We start from the raw sequence: 22,816 nt of genomic DNA, 5'->3' as shown, positions 1-22,816 counted from the left end.
ATAGGAATAGACTGTAAGTCTCGAATTTGTGATTGAAGCTTGAGAAGGCGATGCTCCGGAAGGAACACTATCCCTTGAAGAGTTTCAAATCATGCACCCAAAAACTCCAGAGATTGGGAAGGTAATAGGTGACTTGTCTTCGTTGATCACACAGCCTAGAGACTGCAAAAGGCTGATTACCCTGTTGATTGTATAATAACAAAGAGATTCCGACTTCGCTCGAATCAACCAGTCATCCAGGTACGGATGTACCAACAGGCCCTCCTTCCTGAGTTGAGCGGCCACCATAACCATTATCTTGGTAAATGTTCTGGGAGCTGTGGCTAATCCGAACGGGAGAGCCCTGAATTGATAATGTTGCCCTAGAATGCAAAACCTGGGAAACTTCTGATGATTGGATCGAATGCCGATATGAAGATAAGCTTCGGTGAGGTTGAGAGATGCTAGAAATTCTCCTCTGTGAACCGAAGCTATGACAGACTGAAGAGTCTCCATCCGGAACTATGGAATCCTTAGACAATGGTTGACCCTTTTGAGATCGAGAATGGGACGAAAGGTTCCTTCCTTTTTGGGAACGACGAAGAAAATTGAATAACGACCTTTCCGATGTTCTGATGTTGGAACTGGAACTATAGCTCCTAGGTCGCTTAAACGCTGTAGCGAGTCTTGGATAGAACCCATTGATCCGACGTACATCTGGCCCATTCTCCGTAAAACAGAGACAGCCTGCCCCCTATGACAGGAACCGGAGAAAGGACCGGCCTTATCTCATTGGACAGACTTTGTGCCTCCTGAGACTTGGGAAGTTCCAGGTCTACCAAAGCGGCGGCCACAAAAGGAACTGAGACCAATTCTGTTGTCTACCTGAAGACTGTTTAGCTGGAGGAGCCGACAGACGAGAACGAAATCTTCTGCTAGACTGAAAACGAGAACGAGATGAAAAAGAGCTTCTAGGTCTAGGACGGTCCTCTGGCAATTTGTGAATCTTATTTTCCCCTAGGGACAAAATTAAATCTTCCAATTCCTTACCAAATAATAATTTTCCCTTAAAGGGTAAAGCCCCTAATTGAGCTTTGGAGGATGCGTCTGCGGACCAATTCCTTAACCAGAGAAGTCTGCGAGCCGAAACAGAAGCAACAATAGAGCGAGCCGAGGTCCTAATGAGATCATATAAAGCATCTGCACTATAAGCAACTGTAGCTTCCAATCTACCAGCCTGAGCAACTTCCTCTTCAGAGAGGGAAGAATTGTTTTGTAAAGCCTGGACCCATCTTAGTCCAGCTCGCAAAGCCAAGCTACTACACATGGCCGCCCGCACACCAAGAGCAGAAACCTCAAAAATTTGCTTAAGCTGAACCTCCAGCTTACGATCTTGGAGATCTTTAAGAGCCGTAGCCCCAGTTACTGGAATAGTTGTTTTCTTAGTGACGGCTGAAACAGCAGCATCCACCTTAGGAAATTTTCAAATTTCCAAAGCTTCCTCAGGTAATGGATACAATTTTTCCATGGCTCGCGCTACCTTAAGCCCCAAACTCAGGAGTATCCCACTCCCGGTATATAAGGTCAGTGAGAGAAAGATGAAAAGGAAATGATGTCGTGGGACCTTTAAGGCCAAGCAACATTGGGTCAACACCACCCATCCTAGAATCCTTCACTAAAGCCTCGAGACCCAATCCCAGTAAAATTGCTGGAATTAAGGGACTAAGTTCCTCTCTTCTAAACAGGCAGACTACTTTGGGGTCATCCCCATCCGCAACATGAGAGTCTGAATTAATACTCAAAGCAGGGTCTTCATTTAAATCCCCCTCCAGCAAGGACTTGTCTGGGATAGGTAAAGAGCCATGCTCAGAATCATCTGAAGAAGAAAAAATTGTCTGACGACGGAGACGCTTCGGAGCTGACCCCACTCCCAAATCCGTGGAACTAGCTGTTTAGAGGAATGTGGCTTTAACCTCTGTTCAGATGAGACTCTTATGTCTCTTATGAAATTTCTTAGATTTGTAAGCTTTGCGAAGAAAACGAAGAAAATCCCCTGAAAAGGCAGGAGAAGAGGAAGAAGAATCTGAAATCTCCTCCAGGCTTTCAGCCGAGAAATATGGCCCTGTTTCGTGCGGCTTGTCCCCCCCAGGGACTGCCGGCTGCGGTGGCAGCGGAGGCGGATCAGAAGCACCCTGAATAGCTTGTTGTGTCGCCACCCTCAGAGTAGACAGGAGTGCCTCAGTTCCAGCACTGCAGCAAAATGAGTCCAGGGCAGGAGAGCAGCTGGGCCGAGGTTTTGGGGCCGCGCAAAGTGGCCGAGTCCCTTTTTTTATTGGCAAACTTGATGAGCCTTCCCCCCCCTCCCCCCCCCGGGGAGATAGGATGAACAGAGACTCTTCTTGGAGAGACGCGCGCGCGCGCATCTCCACAAGCGCAGCATTATAAAGAAAAAAAGGCGCGAAATAAAAAGTATGAAATAAACTAAAAGAAACCCCGGTGAAAAACAAAGGCACGGGCCCACCGAACACCCAAAGGTAAGTAAACAACGATTCAGCTGTGAAGAATTATTTTTATTTTTTACCTGACCGAAACGCCGCGGCCTCCAGGAGCTGCTCCAAGTAGGGTGAGTGATCCGGGCCCCCCGGTATCACCCCTGTAAGGAGTGGTTGCTGGGTTCAAAACCTCCCCAACTCCGGCAGCCTCAAAAAACCAGGAGGGATAGTCCTCAACAAAATGCTTACACTCCCAGGACTTGGCAACCTCCCGGGAGGCAGTGAAATGGCTGTGAAGAAAAATAAAACCTTTTTTTTTTTTTTTAAATAACTTAAATGAAAAGAACAGGCTCTCTTCAAAAGAAAAAGAAAGTCTGCAAAAAATTAACTCCTAAACTACCTGACTAAAAAATAACAAACTACCACAGACTGCAGGGGTTAGGAACGTCCACCTCTGCTGGGAGACAGAGAAATACTGATTGACTGCAGGTGGTGCTGCAGGGTATACGTCAGAGTCATTAGAATGTTTTCTCTGCCTCCCTCTGCTGGATTGGTGACATAACCCAGGGTCTGGACTGATCCAGGTACGTACAGGGAATGGATGCTTGCCATTGGCCCGCGGGGGCAGGGAAAGAGGAAGCGCAGCCTGGGCAGTGGGACACCAGGAGCCGTGACACACCTGCCGGTGCTTGGCGACACACTAGTGTGTCGCGACACACCAGTTGAGAATCGCTGATGTAGAATATCCACATGTCAGCTCTTGATCTGTTGATTTAGGATTTAGGACTTTCCAGGTGATCCATCCTCCTCTACCTCTACAGGAAGATGCTCAGTCATTGATACCCATGCTAATCCGAGCAACGAGATCTCAACATCTTGCCTGTTATAACTCGTTCACGGGCAGTCAGGTGTGGTGTTAATTACTTCTACTGTCCTGAAGAGATTCATGCGTGACTTCAAATGTTTTCTTTGCTACCATGTGAATGCACAAGGACTTTGCAGAGAATGTCTAGTGTCCTGTTTGCTGATTGCCCTCTGGCTGGCCACAACTCTTGGGATGTCTGGTAGTGCTATTCCAGCAATATACAGACTACTGAGATTATTTGGTTTAATTCAGAAGATGTTACTCGATTTTTGTTGCATGGGCAGAGCATTCCCATACCAGGGAACACAGGAGCAAGCACAGCAGTTCTGAAACATGGGGAAGCTGGGCACCTTCCCCATGTTTGAGATTACTATGTAAATTCATTGTCGTTTTACCTGTCTCAATTTTATGCTGTTATCTTAGGTACACCAAAATCCAGTTAACACAGTTTCAAAATATTATAGCACTGCCAAAAATATTATAGCACTGCCATGCAAGAAACTTGGATTTAATTTCTAAACCAGACTTCTGTTTATTAAGCTGGGGCTGAAGATTCTGTGAATGAAGCATTCACTGCAGAATTTGGGAGGGAGCCCCAGCCATAGCAAAAGGGTGACACCTACTGGCTAGACTCAGGGAAAACAAGTACCAGAGTGCTTTGTGGCCCCTCGCTGAGGAATGTCACTGTCAGGCCGATGAGCTGAATGCGCGATTGGATGCGCGGCCATAACCCCCGATGCAAAACGCACGCCCAACTGCCCACGTATTATGTATACCCCTCAATGCAGAAAAATAACGTGTACCCAATCTGCACAGACCTGGCCTTAATGTTTGTACTTCCAGGGCTGTTCCCGATTGGTCCTTTCCACTGACATGGGTCAATGAAAAGGACCAATCTCCTTTCCAGGACAGCGACATGTGACAGTGAACGGCCCTATCCGCAATAAGTGGAGTGAATAAACCAATATTAAGTTCCCATACACTTATTGCCGATTGGTCCCTTCACTGTCACGACAGTGAAGGGACCAATCCCCTTTCCAGAAAGCTGTCCTGAAAGGGGATTGGTCCTTTCACTGACCCATATCAGTGAAAAGGACCAATCGAGGCCAGATCTTGGGGTAGGGAGTTTAAGGTAGGTCAGATATGGGCAACCAATGTCAAAGACAGCTAGGAACGCACATGGTTCCCTAGTGAGTCCTTTTTAGCGCGGCAGGTCATTTAAATATGACATCGTCCCGGGAGAGGTCCCAGCGTTGAGCACCTGCTTTCTACCCGCCGATGCTGCCTAGGCTAGAAGGGAGGGAGAGTAATATAATGGAGAAAACTCCCAGGTAATTGCAAATGAAGGCTCATGGTACTGTAGCGCGGTAGAGATTGGAAGCCCAAAACCGCAGGAACAAACTAGTGGGCTTAAAAAAAAAAATCCGTTCCGTGCCCTTCTCTTCAAATGTGTCATTGGTGTTTCATAGTTGACAAACTCCGCAGCTGCTTCTGCATAGAAATGACTTGTAACTAATGTAGAAGTTACATCAGCACACATGGGCTGAACTGAACCTTTCCCGGAATCTAGGAGTACAGAAGCCTTCTACTCCTTCCCCTACCCACTTCTATACCTTCACCCCTGCACTTGTGATCTAGCCCAGTCATTTAGCGTGCCCTAGTCACTCCATTTCCTCTTCCCTTACCCACTCAGCCACCTCGTCCCTTTCCTCCTACCACGATCCAATCCTCCTCCTCCTATTCTAGTCCTCCGTCCCTCAGCCCGCCTCTTTCCTTAATCCTACGCCCCTTCTTTTATACTTAGTTAGGTTAGCTCTCTTCTGCTGCTACCCCATCTCTCGTCGTCTCCTCCTATCCTAGTCTCCGCCTCTCTGCTCCAGCTACTTCGCATCTTAGCCGCACCCCCCACCAACCCGTCTCTTCGTTTCTGATTGGCTAGTTTCTTTGGTCAGTCTTTGCCGATTGGCTAGTAGGTGAGAGCGGGAACCATTGAAAGATTTTTGGAGGTAGCTCATATTGCAGCTCGCGGTTCCCGCGCTCGTTTATTATTATTTATTAGACTTTTTATTTCTAGTTTGTACTTCGGGAAATTTATTCCTCAGTCTGTTACTCAGTTTTGCTGCTCTGTCTCGGATTTTCCTCTCCTTACTTCCACTCTGCTGCTTTTCCGGAACTCCCTTCCTGCCTCACTGCTACTCTCTTCTCTTCGAAGTTGTATAATTTCCATCGTCCGACGTGAGGATGAATTGCCTCAATGTCCCAGAAATCCTGCCCGGCTCCCCCAGCAAGATCCGGGGCCAGATCCAGGTAGGATGCTTGGGGATACGCATAGACCTTTTGGGGTTCTGGGTCTGGTGTTTGACTTTGCTTGCTGACTTCTTGGGAAGTCCTGCTGCTTACATTGAAAATTTTGGAGGGGACTGGATTGTATCCTGATGCAAAATCACAACGCTAGTGCTGGGAACACTGCACTACCTTGCCCTGGAACTTGGGTTCCATATCTCCCCTTCCTTCCAACTTAGCTAAGGATGTTGCAGAGGTAGCCTTCACAGCCTTATTGATTTTAATCGTTTTCTTAATAAATCAAATTCCCAAAGTCTTTTTTTTTTTTTTTTTTTTGCCCTGTATATTTGTATTCATTAGATTGTAAACTCTACTGAGAAGAGTCTGTCTCTTACCTGTTTTTGTACAGTACTGGAGTAACGCTATAGAAGCGATTAGTAGTAGTATAAGCATTGTGAAACAGCGACAGCTAGTGGCTGGTCCTAGGGCCTTTGCTTCCTGGGTAGTAATGAATGTAGGGCTGGATTTATGACCTTAGTGCTCATAGGCAGGAACAGTGTGTGAAAGGATTGCTCTCAAAGAGCCAGGAGGGATTCAGTTCTGGAGATTAAGAACATGCCATACTGGGTCAGGCCAAGGGTCCATCAAGCTCAGCATCCTGTTTCCAACAGTGGCCAATCCAGGCCATAAGAACCTGGCAAGTACCCAAAAACTAAGTCTATTCCATGTTACTGTTAGTAATAGCAGTGGCTATTTTCTAAGTCGACTTAATAGCAGGTAATGGACTTCTCCAAGAACTCATCCAATCCTTTCTTAAACACAGCTACACTAACTGCATTAACCACATCCTCTGGCAACAAATTCCAGAGCTTAATTGTGTGTTGAGTGAAAAAATGTTCCCTGTACGTACTAGGATCAGTCCAGACCGTGGGTTATGTCCCCCGTCCAGCAGATGGAGTCAGAGCAAACTTCCGAGGGTGCTGACTTATAAGCAGGTGCACCCTCCAGGGATCCTTAGTATCTCTCTGACTCCAGCAGATGTGAGTGGGGGAACCTTTGCTTCCCCAGTTTGTGGCTTCTGCTACATTTTTTTCTATCATTTTCTTCTCAGGACAGGATCAAGCAGGCCTGGGTTCTTAAATTTAATAAATAGATTAACAAAAAAAAAAAATTCTCACTTCAGAGAGTCTCTTTGAGCCCCTGCCCGGGTCTCACAGCCCTGCTTAGCTTGCCAGCGGGACTGTTTTTTCTTCTTGCCTTCTCTCTCCGGCGGTAAGTTTGGGGCTGTTTTGTTATTTTCTCTTCACAGCTTCGCTGTCGGACGGCTCAGGTGGATGCTGGTGGGGCCAGCCTCTTCCCTTCGGCGCGCCGCGACTCGGACCCCCCCCCTCGGCCCTGCGACGTATTCATTCCCCGGGGCCGCGGCAGCAGGGAAGTCGCATTCCCCTGCTGCTCCTGAGGGGAGGGTTCGCTGAGTTGAGCCTGGGCGGACGAGCCCGCTCCTCCCGCGGCGCGGATTCCTCGCATCCGGTCCTAGAGGCGGTCGCTGAGGGGATCCTTCCTCCCGGCCGCGCGCCATGCAGCGCCTTAAGGGGTCTCCCGGCGCCGACCCGGGGCAGGGCGGATCGCGGGATGTCTCCTCCGGTGTTGGTCTCCCCGGGGGGGAGACCGGACCAGCTTCCCCGACTTTTTCGCCGTCAGACTCGGAGCGCCGCGGCACCAGGGGAAGGGCCCCGCCCCCTTCTTTGGCGGGAGCGGCGGCCATTTTAGAGCTGGAGAGCGCTGTTGACTCTGATGCTGAGGAGTCTCAGCATGGTTTTTCACCGCGATTAAGGCCGATTCGAGCTCCATCTTCCCCCCCCCATCGCTTCGGGGCCCCCCAAGGACCTTTCTCTCGCCGTTCCTCCACCAGCAGGGGGCTTTACTGCGGATTTTGTCCTCCTGATGCATCAGGCGTACTTCCAGAGCCTGCAGCCGGCGGGGGGCTCACCAGTCGGTGGTCAAGCGAGCCCCACGCCCACGAAGATGCCCCGGCTGGTGGGGGGGGGGGGGGCCAATCCAGCGCCCTCGGGGGGCGGCCATAAGACGCTGCTGGCTCTTCCACCCAGCGGAGCGGCTCCAACGCAGGATCCTGGGAGTGACCCGGCTTCGACGGCTGATGATGATGATTCGCTTCTGGCAGCGCACCTGGAGTGTGACGACCCGAGGGTGCTCCGGATCTTCCGTAAAGAGGAGCTGTCTGATCTCATCCCACACGTCCTCCAGGAATTGGATCTCGATCCGCCCGTCGAACCGCCAGGGCCCCCGGCCCCCTCCGTAGCCTCAGCAAGCTCCAAAGGGGACCCTGTCCTGGCGGGCCTACGTCCCCTGGCGCGAACGTTCCCAATTCATGAGTCTTTCCTTCACCTTCTGGTGCGGGAGTGGGACACGCCGGAGGCGTCTCTTCGAGTGGGCAGAGCGATGGACAAGCTTTACCCTCTACCCGGCGATTTCCTGGACCTGCTTAAAGTACCCAAGGTCGACTCGGCAGTCTCTGCCGTCACAAAGAGGACCACGATCCCCGTTACAGGGGGAACGGCCCTTCGGGACGTCCAGGACAGAAAGCTAGAAGTCTGCCTCAAGAAGATCTTCGAGGTTTCGGCGCTGGGGGTCCGCGCAGCTATTTGTGGCTCTCTTACCCAGCGAGCCGGTCTTCGATGGGTGCAGCAGCTCCTTACTTCACAGCAACTGCCACCAGAGGAAACGGCACAAGCGGACTGTCTGGAGGCCGTCATTGCCTACGGGGCCGATGCCCTCCACGACTTACTACGAGTTCTGGCAAGGACCATGGTTTCTGCTGTTTCCGCCAGGCGACTATTGTGGCTTAGGAAATGGGCGGCGGACGCTTCGTCCAAATCCAGCCTAGGGGCTCTACCTTTCAAGGGTAGGTTCCTTTTCGGCGAGGATCTTGATCAGATCATCAAATCCCTGGGGGAAAACTCCGTACATAGGTTGCCCAAGGACCGCCAGCGGTCATATCGTCCGTCTAATTCCTTCTCCAGGAATCGGTCCCGTCCTCAACGACGATTTCAGGGCTCCAGACCTCAGGGTCCGAGAAACCCCTCGAACAGGTCTCAGTCATGGACCCGGTCCTTTCGTGGCCGTAGACCACCCAGGGACTCGTCGGCGCAAGGCACCTCCGGCAAGTCCACCCAATGATGCCAGGCCGGCCCACTCCTCCCTCCCGAGGATCGGAGGACGACTAGCCTGGTTTTACGAGGAGTGGGCCAACATCACCACGGACCAATGGGTCCTGGATATTCTAAGGCACGGTTACGCTTTGGATTTGCGGCATCTCCCCAAAGAAAGATTCGTCTTCTCGCCCTGTGGGTCAAGTCACAAGCGCCTGGGAGTACAAAGCACGCTGGACCGGCTCCTAGCCCTGGGGGCCATCTCATCCGTCCCCTCCGGAGAGGTGGGCTCGGGTCATTATTCCATCTACTTCGTGGTGCCCAAGAAGGATGGATCCTTTCGTCCCATTTTAGACCTCAAGGAAGTCAACAAGGTCCTCCGGATACCCCAGTTCCGCATGGAAACCCTCCGCTCGGTCATCGCGGCAGTTCATCAGGGGGAGTTCCTGGCCTCCCTGGATCTGACGGAGGCCTACTTACACATTCCAATACGTTCGGACCATCACAGGTTCCTCCGCTTCAAGATACTGGGGCAACACTTCCAGTTCCAGGCCCTCCCCTTCGGGTTGGCAACGGCTCCCAGGACGTTCACCAAGATCATGGTGGTTGTGGCGGCTGCGCTCCGGAGAGAGGGGATTCTAGTACACCCTTACCTGGACGATTGGCTCATCCGAGCAAAGACCTTCTCTCAGGGGCAGCAGGCGGTCGACAGGGTGATCAATTTTCTTCAGTCTCTCGGCTGGGTAGTCAACTTTGGCAAGAGCAGTCTCCTCCCGTCTCGGCAGCTGGACTTCCTTGGAGCGCGCTTCGACACGGCTCAAGGCAAGGTCTTCTTGCGGCCGGACAAGGCCCAGTCGCTGAGGGAGCAAATTCTCCACTTTGCCTCTCTCCCAGTTCCCACAGCGAGGGATTACCTGCAGATCCTGGGATCAATGGCCTTCGCCATCAACCTGGTACCTTGGGCCTTTGCACACCTGAGGCCCCTTCAGATGGCGCTACTTTCGAGGTGGAAACCGGTCTCGCAGGACTATCAGGCGATACTACCTCTTCCGCCGGCGGCCAGACTCAGCCTTCGTTGGTGGCTAGACCCCAGGAACCTGGCACAGGGTTGTCCTCTGGAGGCGCCGGAGTGGATTGTGGTCACTACCGATGCCAGTTTGACCGGCTGGGGGGCCGTGTGTCTCCGCAGCTCGGCCCAGGGGCAGTGGACACAGGAACAGGCGTCCTGGTCGATCAACCGCCTGGAGACCAGAGCAGTCCGTTTGGCGCTCATTCAGTTTCTGCCCCTCGTCCGGCAACGGGCGGTCCGTGTTCTCTCGGACAATGCGACCACGGTAGCCTACATCAACCGACAGGGAGGCACCAAGAGCCCGGGGGTGGCCATCGAAGCGGCCCGTCTCATGGCCTGGGCGGAGCGGTTTCTCGACCGTCTGGCGGCCTCCCACATCGCAGGCGTAGACAATATTCAGGCGGATTACCTGAGTCGGCAGACGCTGGACCCGGGGGAATGGGTCCTCTCCGAGGCAATGTCAATCATCACTCGGCGCTGGGGAACACCCGCCATGGACCTCATGGCAACGTCGGGCAACGCAAAGGCCCCGCGTTTCTACAGTCGGAGAAGAGACCACGGGGCGGAAGGAGTGGACGCCCTGGTGCTACCCTGGCCCCCTCATCTTCGGTTGTACGTCTTCCCTCCGTGGCCTCTGGTGGGCAAGGTGGTGCGGAGAATAGAAGATTATCCAGGGCAGGTCATCCTGGTGGCGCCAGAATGGCCGCGGCGCCCGTGGTTTGCGGATCTACTCAACCTGGTAGTGGACGGACCTCTGCGATTGTCACACCTTCCGCGGCTGCTCCATCAGGGTCCGGTATTTTTGGACCAGGCGGAACACTTTTGTCTCGCGGCTTGGCTTTTGAGAGGCAGAGTCTCCTGCGCAAGGGATACGCAGTAACCGTGGTAGACACCCTTCTCAAGGCACGTAAGACCTCCACTTCGGTCGCCTATGTACGGGTCTGGAAGGTGTTTGAGGTCTGGTGTGCTGGACATGGAGCCTCCGCGACCGCAGCTTCGCTACGTCAGGTCCTGGCCTTCCTCCAGGAGGGCTTGGAGAAGGGTCTCTCCTACAACTCCCTGCGTGTGCAAGTCTCTGCTCTAGCCTCCCTGGTTCGTACCACGGGAAATCCAGATCCTTCGTCTCATCCGGACGTCTCGCGCTTCCTCAAGGGAGTCAAGCACCTGCGGCCGCCGGTGCGGCACCCCTATCCCTCCTGGAATCTCAACCTGGTTCTTCGGATTCTTGGAGAGGCTCCCTTTGAACCGCTGCGGCAGGCCTCCCTTAAGGACGTCACACTGAAAACGGTGTTCCTGGTTGCCATAGCCTCGGCGAGGCGCATCTCCGAGCTTCAGGCGCTCTCGTGTCGGGAACCTTTCCTACGCTTCACGGACTCGGGAGTCTCCATTCGAACAGTTCCCTCGTTCCTGCCTAAGGTGGTGTCTTCCTTCCACTTGAACCAGTGGGTGGAGCTGCCGGCCTTCCCGTCGGATGCGCCCAAGTCTCTCCGGCGTCTCGACGTGAAGCGCTCTCTGCTGCACTACCTGGAAGTGACCAATGAGTTCCGGGCGTCCGACCATTTCTTTGTGCTTTGGTCCGGTAACAAGAAGGGACTGCAAGCGTCTAAGACGACTATCGCAAGGTGGCTCAAGGAAGCGGTGTCCTCGGCCTACATCGGCGCCGGGAAAGCTCCCCCGGAGGGAGTCCGGGCTCATTCGTTGCGTGCCCTGGCCACGTCCCGGGCGGAGTCTCAACATGTTCCAATTCAGGAAATCTGTCGCGCGGCAACATGGAAGTCGCTGCACACCTTCTCGAAGCATTACCGGTTGCAACTGCCGGTAGGTGATTCGGGTTCCTTTGGGGACAGGGTTCTCCGAGCAGGGTCTTCAGGGACCCACCCGGTTTAGGGAAGCTTTGGTACATCCCACGGTCTGGACTGATCCTAGTATGTACAGGGAAAAGAAAATTATTCCTTACCTGCTAATTTTCGTTCCTGTAGTACTTAGGATCAGTCCAGACGCCCACCCGGGTTTGCTAAGTGCTGATCAGACGCCTGCTCGTTTACATTCTATCTCCTGTCCCTCACGCTCCTACATTCTGATGTTTTTGTTGTTGCTTAGTTTTTTCTCACAGTTCTCCTTGCAAGTTGCATTGGTTATTTGTTCATGTGGTTACAATTTGATTGGTGCTTGATCCATCCTACTTTTCTGTCAAGTGTTTTTTCTCTGGGCTTTGATATTCTCGATACTGAGGATCCCTGGAGGGTGCACCTGCTTATACGTCAGCACCCTCGGAAGTTTGCTCTGACTCCATCTGCTGGACGGGGGACATAACCCACGGTCTGGACTGATCCTAAGTACTACAGGAACGAAAATTAGCAGGTAAGGAATAATTTTCTTTTTTCTCCGATTAGTCTTAAATGTGCTACTTGCTAACTTCATGGAATGCCCCCTAGTCCTTCTATTATCTGAAAGAGTAAATAACCGATCCACATCTACCTGTTCTAGACCATACTCCTATGGTGGTGCTTCTTTGAAGTGCATTGGCACACAGCCTTAAAGTAAGTGGCAGAAGACTCCTCTTTGACCCAGATATTTAGTTGTTGCCTATGCCTAGGGTTCCTCATAAGAACATAAGAAATTGCCATGCTGGGTCAGAGCAAGGGTCCATCAAGCTCTGCATCCTGTTTCCAATAGAAGCCAAAACAGGTCACAAGAACCTGGCAAATACCCAAACACCAAGAAGATCCCATGCTACTGATGCAATTAAAGCAGTGGCTATTACCTAAGTAAACGTCATTAATAGCAGTTAATGGATTTCTCCTTATCCAAACCTTTTTTGAACCTAACTGCACTAACCACATCCTCTGGCAACAAATTCCAGAGCTTAATTGTGTGTTGAGTGAAAAAATGTTTTCTCCGATTAGTGTAAATAACCAAGTCACATATACTCGTTCATGATCTTAAAGACCTCTATCATATTCCCCTCAGCCATCTCGTCTCCAAGCTGAACAGCCCTAACCTCTTAAGCCTTTCCTCATAGGGGAGCTGTTCCATTCCCTTTATCATTTTGGTTGCCCTTCTCTGTACCTTCTCCAGCGCAACTATATCTTTTTTGAGATGCGGCGACCAGAATTGTACACAGTATTCAAGGTGCGGTCTCACCATGGAGCGATACAGAGGCATTATGACATTTTCTGTTTTATTACCCATTCCCTTCCTAATAATTCCTAACATTCTGTTTTGCTTTTTTGACTGCTGCAGCACACTGAGCCGACGATTTCAAAGTATTATCCACTATGACGCCGAGATCTTTTTCCTGGGTGGTAGCTTCTAATATGGAACCTAACATCGTGTAACTACAGCAAGGGTTATTTTTTTCCCTATATGCAACACCTTGCACTTGTCCACATTAAATTTCATCTGCCATTTGAATGCCCAGTGCCTCATTTTTTATATCAACTGATTTTCAACCAAAAATTCCTGGATTTTTCCAAAAGTGCAATCCAGTTTAAACTGATGTTCACCTTAATTTTATGCTGATTAAAGAGCAGATGCAATGTGTGTTTGGGTCTCCGGAACTTCTGGAAGGTAGTGCAGGCTAAAGCACTTGAAACATTTCAAGGAGGAAATATACATGCTAAGCAGAATCTGCTTAATATTGTTTCATTTCCTAGCGTGTAGTCCATCTGGCTACACGCCATTTCCTGGCGTGTAGCCAGATGGACTCAGGACCAGTGGGTATTGTGCTCTTCTGCTAGCAGATGCTGACGTCACTCTAGATATATATCTACATGCACAGCCGCGTTTATAATTGCACGCGCACAAACACAATGGCACCAGCACCCAAGAAGGCCAGAAGGCACTCTTTGCACAGCCTGCCACATAAGAGCCACGCAGCCTGAATTGGAGTCCTGCCTGTGTCAACATTGTGAAGAAGCCCAGGGTGAACCTAAGCCTGGTCCCTTACTGCTGGGGGATGGGTCCGGAACTACTACTGACGATAGCTTCCCGGATCTATGCCTCTCCGAGATTGGCTTCTCCACAGGAGGGCACCTCTGGGGTCCCTACTCTGACTCCCCCTGGGATTAACATGGACCCAGGGACCTTCTCCTGGTTGAATTTTTCCAAGGCCTGCAAACCTTTGTTCAGGCACAATCAGCCCCGGCTGCTCCCCGGGCTCAACCCCTGCTGGAAGCACAAGCTCCTCCCGGCCCTGCTCGGATGCCTCGAGACATGCCTCACCTAACCAAGAACTTCCCTGATAGGGACCCAAACACCTCAGTTGAGGGTGGCTCCCTGGAAGGAGGAGAAATCCCTCCAGAAATGGAACCATACCCCAAACCATGCTTCGCTTCTTCCACAAGGACTAATTACCAGCCCTTTTTTCCCAGACTCTGAAGACGCTGGGTATTCCAGGCACGGACCCTATGGCGGAACCAAAGAAGAACCCCATCTTGGTGTCCCTTTGTAAGGCCTCATGCTCCTTTCCAATGATGGAAGCCATCCAGGAACTGATTGAGCTGGAGTGGGTTACCCCAGAGTCCAGCTTCAAAGGGGGTCAGGCCTTGGAAGCCCTATACCCTCTAGAGCCAGCAACCAAGGAACGCCTGCGTTTCCCGAAAGTGGACGGTATAGTCTGTGTCATCTCAAAGAGAACGATTCCCATTGAGGTGAGGGGCTGCATTGAAGGATACTCAGGATAGACGATTGGATTCCATCCTTAAGCAGGCCTTTGACGCACCAGTAATGACACTGCAGATTACTTCCTGCTGCGCACTGGTGGCACATTCCTGCTTGCTCCTCGAGAGAGGCAAATAACTCTTAACGTATACTGGTGAGACGATGGTACCTGCAGCAGCCTTCCTGATGTACACAAGCTCAGATCTGGTGCATACCTCAGCCAGGGGCGTTGCCTCGGTAGTAGCAGCCAGAAGACAACTATGGCTACGGAATTGGTCTGTGGAAGCGACATCTAAAGCGAATCTCTCAAAAATGCCCTTTTAAAAGATCTCTCTTGTTCGGAAGCGAATTGGAGAAGTTAGCCAGCAAATGGGGCGAATCCCCAGTGCCTCGGCTACCAGAAGACAGGAGTAAAATATCTCGGTGCGCCCCCCCCCCCCCCCCCCCAACCAGAAGAACCAAAGGCAGAGGATCACAGTACTTTAGACCCTACAGGAACTCACAGTTCAGGCACCTCGTCCCTCCAGAAGGTCCCAGCCTTTTCGGAACCAACAGACCAAGAGAGGAGCAGGCTCCAGCCAAGCTTCACAATGAGAATGGGCCGACCCATCCACAGGAAGAGGAGATAGGGGGTCGACTTGCCCTTTTCTACCAAAGATGGGTCGAGATAACGTCAGACAAATGGGTACTAAACATCGTTCGAGAAGGTTACTCTCTGGAGTTCCACAGCATCCCTCGATTCAAATTTATGTCACCCTGCTACTCCCACACCAAGAGACTGGCAGTGGAAACCACTCTAACAAGACTACTGTCTGAAGGCAATAACTCCGGTTCCCACGCCCCAACAAAATATGGAGTGCTATTCCATCTCTTTTATCGTTCTCAAGAAGGAAGGATCATTCAGACTCATCTTGGATCTCAAGAACGTCAACCAAAACTAACTAGTGGGAATTATGTTTGGCAGGTTTCTTGGCTCAGGACTTCGATGTCCCTATCTGGCGTTTGTTCTTGCTCTTCGAATTTTCTTTACAACCCTGACAATACTTGATGGCGATAGCGTCAGTACTTTTCTGTCTCTTGGTGGTTCTAGTAGTGGGATCGCATCAGTCGGGGGTGGGTAGGGGTGGGGGAGAAACATTTCATAACCATACTACAACTGGGTAACTCACGATTTATTTTCATATCTGATGAGCAAGCCACACATGGAAACACATACATTTGAAACACAGCTTGTTTATTTTTCCTGGTATCATATACACTATTTTGTCTTTAAAATGTATTTATTACTTGCAGCTTAGTATATGTTGTAGAGTTTTTACATGCTCTGTTGTCTTGATTGCTATATGACAAGAATGCACTGGGGCGGATTTTAAAAGGGATACACGCGTAACCCTTTAAAACCCGCTCCTGTGCGCGCCGAACAGATTTTGATTAAGCCTGGCGACGCACTTATGTCCCGGGGAGGGGGGTGGGACCGAGGCCTCCGGCACAGTGACTGTGCCAGGGGATCATGCACCGGCACTTGGCCGGTGCGCGCAACCTATGCCTGCCCAGAGGCAGGCGTAAATAATAAAAATAAGGGGGGGGGGGGGGGGGGGGAGACGGTGACGTCACGAACCTGAATGGCGGCCTGAGCCTGTAGCTCCGGAGTGCCTCACGCTAACATTGCAGGGAATCGGGCACCATCTGCTCTTACAAGCGCCTAGTCAATAATATCGAAACCCCGAAATCTCCTTGATATGGCTTCTAAACGCAAAGGACCGGATTTGAGGCAGTTTTCCTACGCTAAGGGAAAAGATGAAGAGGGGCCGGTAGAAGGCCACGCTACCCCAGACGCCAGCGCCGAGGGGATGGAGGAGGGTGACCGCTCCGAATCGGAGATGGGGCAGAGAGACACCGCAATGCCTACCCGAGATGAATTCCGCCGCTGGTTCCAAGATCTTCGGCAAGACATGAAAACCAACAAACGGGAGATGCTGGAGAGAATGGGGGAACTAAAGGAGGACATGGCAGACATAGGACGCAGGGTAGATGAGTGTGATATCCGTCTGGAGGGCCAGGAGATGCGTTTGACGAAGCTGCAGGAACAGGAGGATGTTCTCAGTAAAAACTATGCAGAGGTAATTGCAAAACTGGAGGACCTGGAGAATAGGAATCGCAGATGTAATCTGCGATTTCGAGGCGTCCCAGAGACGGAAGCATATGCGGATTGCGAGGTGGTGGTGCGATCTCTATGCCGTTTCTTCCTTGCGCCAGAGACGTCGGGGGAAACGATAGACCCCCAGCCGGACATAGCGATTGAAAGGGCGCATCGCACCCTGGGCCCCCGAGGCAATAACCAGCCCAGAGACATAATAGCGTGCTTTTTACGCTTCCCCATCAAGGAGAAAGTTCTCTCGGTGGCGCGCAAGCAGCAATCATGGCAGTGGGAGTCACACCAAATAGCGGTGTTTGCAGATATTTCCTCAATCACTTTAAAAAAGAGGCAAGAATACCAGCCTGTAACAACAGTGATGAGACGGGAGAAGCTCAGATATCGCTGGCTATTTCCGACGGGTCTTGCAGTAACTATTCAAGGCGTTACATCTAAGGCCCTAAGTGTCTCAGAAGCGGCGGCCATTTTGACATCCTCAGGCTTTCCAGTTCAAGTTCCAGCGCAGCAGACGCAGCGAGAGCGGTCGGAGGTACGAAGATGGCAGCGGGTGGATAATGGAGGCAAGCGGCTGCGACGGAATGCAAGTGGCCAGCACTTGGGCGCCGGGGAGAAGAGCGGTGGCACCTGAAGGGACTTCCCCGATTGACTTGGCTAGATGAGTATTTCTGCAAGAGTTTACAGGGGGATGAGGCTAGAGGGCGCAGACACACACCGTTGGGGATATTCACAATTGCTTGTTCGATATTGGCTGGATGCACGTTGCACCGGGGGACATGTTCACCATATTTGACTTGGGTTGGATTAAAAACTGCTCAGTTCATTTATTTTACGCGATGAATGGCACTGGAGTTGCAGCGGTCCGCCGCAGGGACTTCACTTGTCTCATCTGCTTCGGCAGAGGCGCCATATGGCTATGGCGCATCTATTCAAGGGGGGTGGGGGGAGGGGGAGGGATTGGGGGACGGGGAGTATGTGGATCAATGGGTTGGCTGTGATTTTTGGCTTTTACATGTTTACCCCGGAGTGAGGGGAGTAACAGTGATTGGGATCGGGGAGTGGATGGGTATGTGGGAAAGGGTGGGATCAATGAGGTGTTTAAATGTTCTGACTGGGCCACTAGTGCCTACACCCTACTTAGCATGATGGCGCTGCATCTGTATTCTCTTAATGTTAAGGGACTACACACCCCGCGGAAGAGGCATTTACTACGTCGTGATATACAGTCCATAGGCGCCAAGATTATTTGCCTACAAGAGACTCACCTCACCAAAAGACATGAACATTTACTTAACTGGCCTGAGTTTACTCATAAGGTTTTTTCTGCAGCCAGGCCGAAGGCTAAATATACGGGAGTTTGTATACTTTTCTGCCGAGGGGAGGATTATGTTATTCGCAAGCAAATAGGGGATGTGAATGGGAGATATGTACTTGTCTGCTTTGATTATCAAGGGATCACCTATACCTTGTTGAATGTTTATGCACCAAACTGTCATCAGAAAGAGTTCTATACACAACTTGATACATTGCTAGACAAAGAAGGAGAGGGACAACTAATAGTTATGGGAGATTTTAATATGACTCTAGACCCCCATAAAGATAACTCCAAGGGGGCACAGGAAGGGTCACGCCCTCACAGGCGGAGACTAAAGTCTCTTATAGATAAGTGGAACCTGATAGATCCCTGGCGACAGCAAAATCCAACGGGAAGAGATTATACGTTTTTCTCGGCTGCTCATCATACTTATTCCCGTATTGATTTCTTTTTGCTTGATAAACATCTGGTGAATCGCATTGGTGATGTAGAGATCAGAAATATTACGTGGTCTGATCATGCTCCCATTACTTTAAACCTTCAGGGAAAGCGTGACGCCACAGGCATTAAGTCCTGGAAGTTAAATGACACTTTATTAAGGGATGACAGTTTTCGCCTACAGCTGATTGCTGATATTCAGGAGTATATCGCTCATAACACAGGGGCGCCCACACTGATTTGGGACTGTCTTAAAGCGGTCCTGAGAGGTAAATGTATCTCACAGGGAACTCATCTGAAACGTTCTAATTTAGCGCAGAAACAGCAGATTCTCCAGAAAATTGATCGCCTAGCAGGGGAACACAAACGTACGCTATCGAGAGCTATTTATGCCTCCCTACAACAGGCCCGGGAAGAACTGCAAACGTTAGCCTCTGCAGAATTGACAGATAAATTAAAAATGTTGAATTTAGAACGGTATGCTTGGGGTAACAGGGCTGGGAAACTATTGGCCAGGTTTTTAAAACGCAGGCAAACGCAGAATCAAATTTTAGGGATTCAGACTGCCGGAGGCGACTTGTTGACCTCCCCACCAGATATTCGCCAGAGGTTTCAGGATTTTTATGGCACCCTATATTCTGCTGAAACCCATATTACGGATGACCAGATTCAGGGATATCTTGGAAATGCTCCCCTTCCTGCTTTAACGCCAGACGAACAGAATAGGCTAGACCAGGAGATCTCACCTCTGGAAATCCAGTGGGCTATTAAGGATCTCAAGGCTAATAAGGCTCCGGGCCTTGATGGCTATACGCCTCTTTTCTACAAAACGTTTTCAGATTCTCTAACCCCTTTACTACAGGAACTATTCCAGTCCCTTCGGGAGGGAGATCCCCTGAGATCTGGATCTAATGAAGCCGGAATTACCATTCTGGGAAAACCAGGTAGAGATCCTACTCATTGTGGGTCCTACCGGCCCATCTCCCTTCTCAATATCGACCTTAAGCTTCTTGCGAAAATTATGGCGAATCGGATGAATAGTGTTATGGGGAAATTGGTACACACGGATCAAGCGGGGTTCATACCGGGGAGGATGGCGGCAGACAACATCCGCAAAATAGTTGATCTGATAGGGTGGGCCAGACGTGAGGGCGAGCCGATGGTCTTACTGTCGGTTGATGCGGAGAAAGCCTTCGACATGGTGCACTGGCAGTTCCTATTTCAGACTTTGAAGGCTATGAACTTTGGGGATAAATTCTTAACTTGGTTGAGGCTCCTATATACTAACCCCACGGCGCGAGTGAAAGTCAATGGCATTTACTCCGATGCCTTTCATATCCAAAGAGGAACCAGACAGGGATGCCCCTTATCCCCGTTATTATTTGCCCTGTTTCTGGAGCCGTTGGCCATTACGGTACGGAATACCCCCTGGATAAGAGGGGTTGAGGTGGGGGAAGAATCTTATAAGATGTCCATGTTTGCGGACGACATTTTGTTCACCCTGACTACACCGTCAACATCGCTGCACGGGGCTTTAGAAGCCCTAAGTAACTTTGGTGCGGTTTCAGGATTTAAACTCAACATAGATAAGTCTGAGATCCTCAATGTGACATTAACTAGCTCAGAGCTCTTGGACCTCAAACAGCGGTTTCAGTTTAGATGGGCGCCCTCAAAAATAAAATACTTGGGAGTATATATTAGTAAAGACCCAGCAGAGCTGTATCAGCTGAATTACCCGCCCCTTGTTCACAAAATTTTTTCGGATTTAGACCGCTGGTCTGAACTATATCTTTCCTGGACGGGGAGAATAGCTTCGGTAAAAATGAATGTTCTTCCCCGACTTGGATATTTGTTCCAGGCGCTACCGATTCATATTCCTGATGTCATGATAAATGGGTGGCAGAAACGTATATTTTCCTATATCTGGAAGCGGAGACCCCCGAGGGTGTCCAGAGCTGTCCTATACAGGCCTAGGACACGGGGAGGCTTGGGAGTTCCTAACTTGCGATGGTACTGGGTGGCGTCCCAGATCAGGGCTATCTTTGATTGGCACAGATTAAAAGAACAGAAACAATGGGCTGTGCTTGAACGTGTGATGGCTGGAGTACCCTCCCTTAATTCCTTGATTTGGCAACCGAGGAGTACGCGCCCCATTATGGCCAACGCTGTTACTTCGACTATTCATACGTTGAGGGTTTGGGAACGATGGAGGATACCACTAGCAGGAGATAGACGGTACTATTATAGCTCCAGCTTTCAAACGAACTCCAGATTCCCCCAGGGTATGGTATCTAAAACTTTTGGAGAATGGCATAAGAAGGGACTTAGGAACTTTGGCCGGTTGTGGAGACTGGAAGGGCTTATCCCGTTTGCCTCTCTACAGATGGATTACGACCTGCCATCAGGAGATATATTTTCATATTTACAAATCAGACACTTTTTTCAAGTGGAAAAGGTGGGGGGGGATCTAACACTTGGCAAAACGCAATTTGAGTCTTGGTGTGATCAAGCGGACACATTGAGAAAAGCTATTTCGCAGGTTTATAATTACCTTAATAAAGACCCCAAGGTTAAACCAGCCTATCAGCAGGCTTGGGAGAAAGACTTGCAAAAACCCCTCTCGGAAGAAACCTGGGATCAGATATTCTCTTGCACGAAGACAGGTCTCCCTTATTCACAGTTGCTCGAGAACCGGTATAAAGTATTATTACGCTGGTATTACACACCGTCTAGATTACATAGGTTCAAGTCAACTTATGATAACAGATGTTGGAAGGGATGTGGGGAAGAGGGTACATTCTATCACATGTGGTGGACCTGTCCCTATTTGGTAAACGTCTGGGATGATGTGGCTATCCTTCTCAGAGCAGTTCTGGGGATCGAGTTAGTCCTCAAGCCAGAGCAAGTGTTATTGAATCTTCCGTTTGATCTGTCTAAGATACAGGGCAAACTGGTTCATTATATCTTGTCGGCTGCGAAATGTCAGATTGCCCTGGAATGGAGAATGCCTGGGCCTATAGCTTTTGGGAAAATTCACAACAGGCTGCAGACCCTCAGTTTATTGCATGACAGTGTTAGTAATTTTCGAGCATGTGAAGTAGCCTCAGCTCGGAAGGTGTGGCAACCATATAGAGATTGGCAAGCCCGACAGCGACCATCGGAATCCACGCTCCCATAATATTCTTACCGCAGTTTTCAGACTTTTAGTATTTCAGGCTTCCCACCTACACAGCCTATACCTCATCTTTACACGCATATGGGGGGATGGGGGGGGGAGGGGTACTTAAAGACAAGTGTGTTGGTGGACAAAGGACCACTGGATGGGCGATAGCTTGTTTTGATGACATACCTATGTTGTATCTTGTTTGCTTGTATTTGACAAAGTTGTATTTTCAATGCACACTTCTAATAAAAATTTTCAATTATAAAAAAAAATAAGGGGGGGGGGGAGGGAACGGGGAAAGCCATCTGGGCTCCCCTTGCGCGCGCCAACCCCGGATTTTATAACATGCACGCATGTTATAAAATCAGGCGTAGATTTGTGCGCACTGGGTTAAATCACAAGCAGATTTTGATAAATTGTAGGAAGACCTTGTGAGACAGGAAAATTAGGCATCAAAATGGCAGATGAAATTTAATGTGGATAAGTGCAAAGTGATGCATATAGGGAAAAATAGCCCATGCTATAGTTACACAATGTTAGGTTCCATATTAGGTGCTACAACCCAAGAAAGAGATCTAGGTGTCATAGTGGATAACATTGAAATCGGTTCAGTGTGCTGCGGCAGTCAAAAAAGCAAACAGAATGTTGGGAATTATTAGAAGGGGAATGGTGAATAAAACGGAAAATGTCATAATGCCTCTGTATCGCTCCATGGTTGAGACCGCACCTTGAATACTGTGTACAATTCTGGTCGCCGCATCTCAAAAAAGATATAATTACGATAGAGAAGGGCTACCAAAATGATAAGGGGAATGGAACAGCTCCCCTATGAGGAAAGACTAAAGAGGTTAGGACTTTTCAGCTTGGAGAAGAGACGGCTGAAGGGGGGATATGATGGTGGTTAAAATCATGAGAATAGCCACTGCCATTAGCAATGGTAACATGGAATAGACTTAGTTTTTGGGTACTTGCCAGGTTCTTATGGCCTGGATTGGCCACTGTTGGAAACAGGATGCTGGGCTTGATGGACCCTTGGTCTGACCCAGTATGGCATGTTCGTGCTTGCAGAATTTCCTTGGATATATATAAAGGCAGGCAAGCTGGCACCAGAAAGGGGAGGCCTATTCATAGGGTCACAAAGAAGAAAGCAACGGCAGGACCTTCAGGCCATACGGACACGACAGAGGTTTCTATAAACACAGCCACAGATGTGGTAATTACCTTGACC

At 50.1% G+C, this 22,816-nt stretch overlaps 1 protein-coding gene across 3 annotated transcripts in view; it reads left to right on the top strand.

Annotated features, from left to right (window-relative positions):
• The first annotated feature begins 4,467 nt into the window (after positions 1-4,467).
• Positions 4,468-22,816, top strand: part of TK1 (thymidine kinase 1) — a 43,030-nt gene continuing 24,681 nt past the window's right edge. The window contains exons 1-2 of one of the 3 annotated variants that reach the window (XM_029599124.1): positions 4,468-4,667; positions 5,549-5,643. In XM_029599124.1, coding sequence (XP_029454984.1) covers positions 5,578-5,643 — 66 coding nt within the window. In that variant the 5' untranslated portion in view covers positions 4,468-4,667; positions 5,549-5,577. Of the gene's footprint in view, positions 4,668-5,303; positions 5,343-5,548; positions 5,644-22,816 lie in introns of those variants that run through there. The other 2 variants (XM_029599125.1, XM_029599126.1) reach the window with 2 other exon arrangements.

The sequence above is a fragment of the Rhinatrema bivittatum genome, chromosome 4, assembly GCF_901001135.1.
Source record: "Rhinatrema bivittatum chromosome 4, aRhiBiv1.1, whole genome shotgun sequence".
NCBI classification, from domain to species: Eukaryota; Metazoa; Chordata; class Amphibia; order Gymnophiona; family Rhinatrematidae; genus Rhinatrema; species Rhinatrema bivittatum.
Note: the sequence above shows the minus strand (reverse complement) of the source record. Positions and strands in the feature narration are given on the sequence as shown.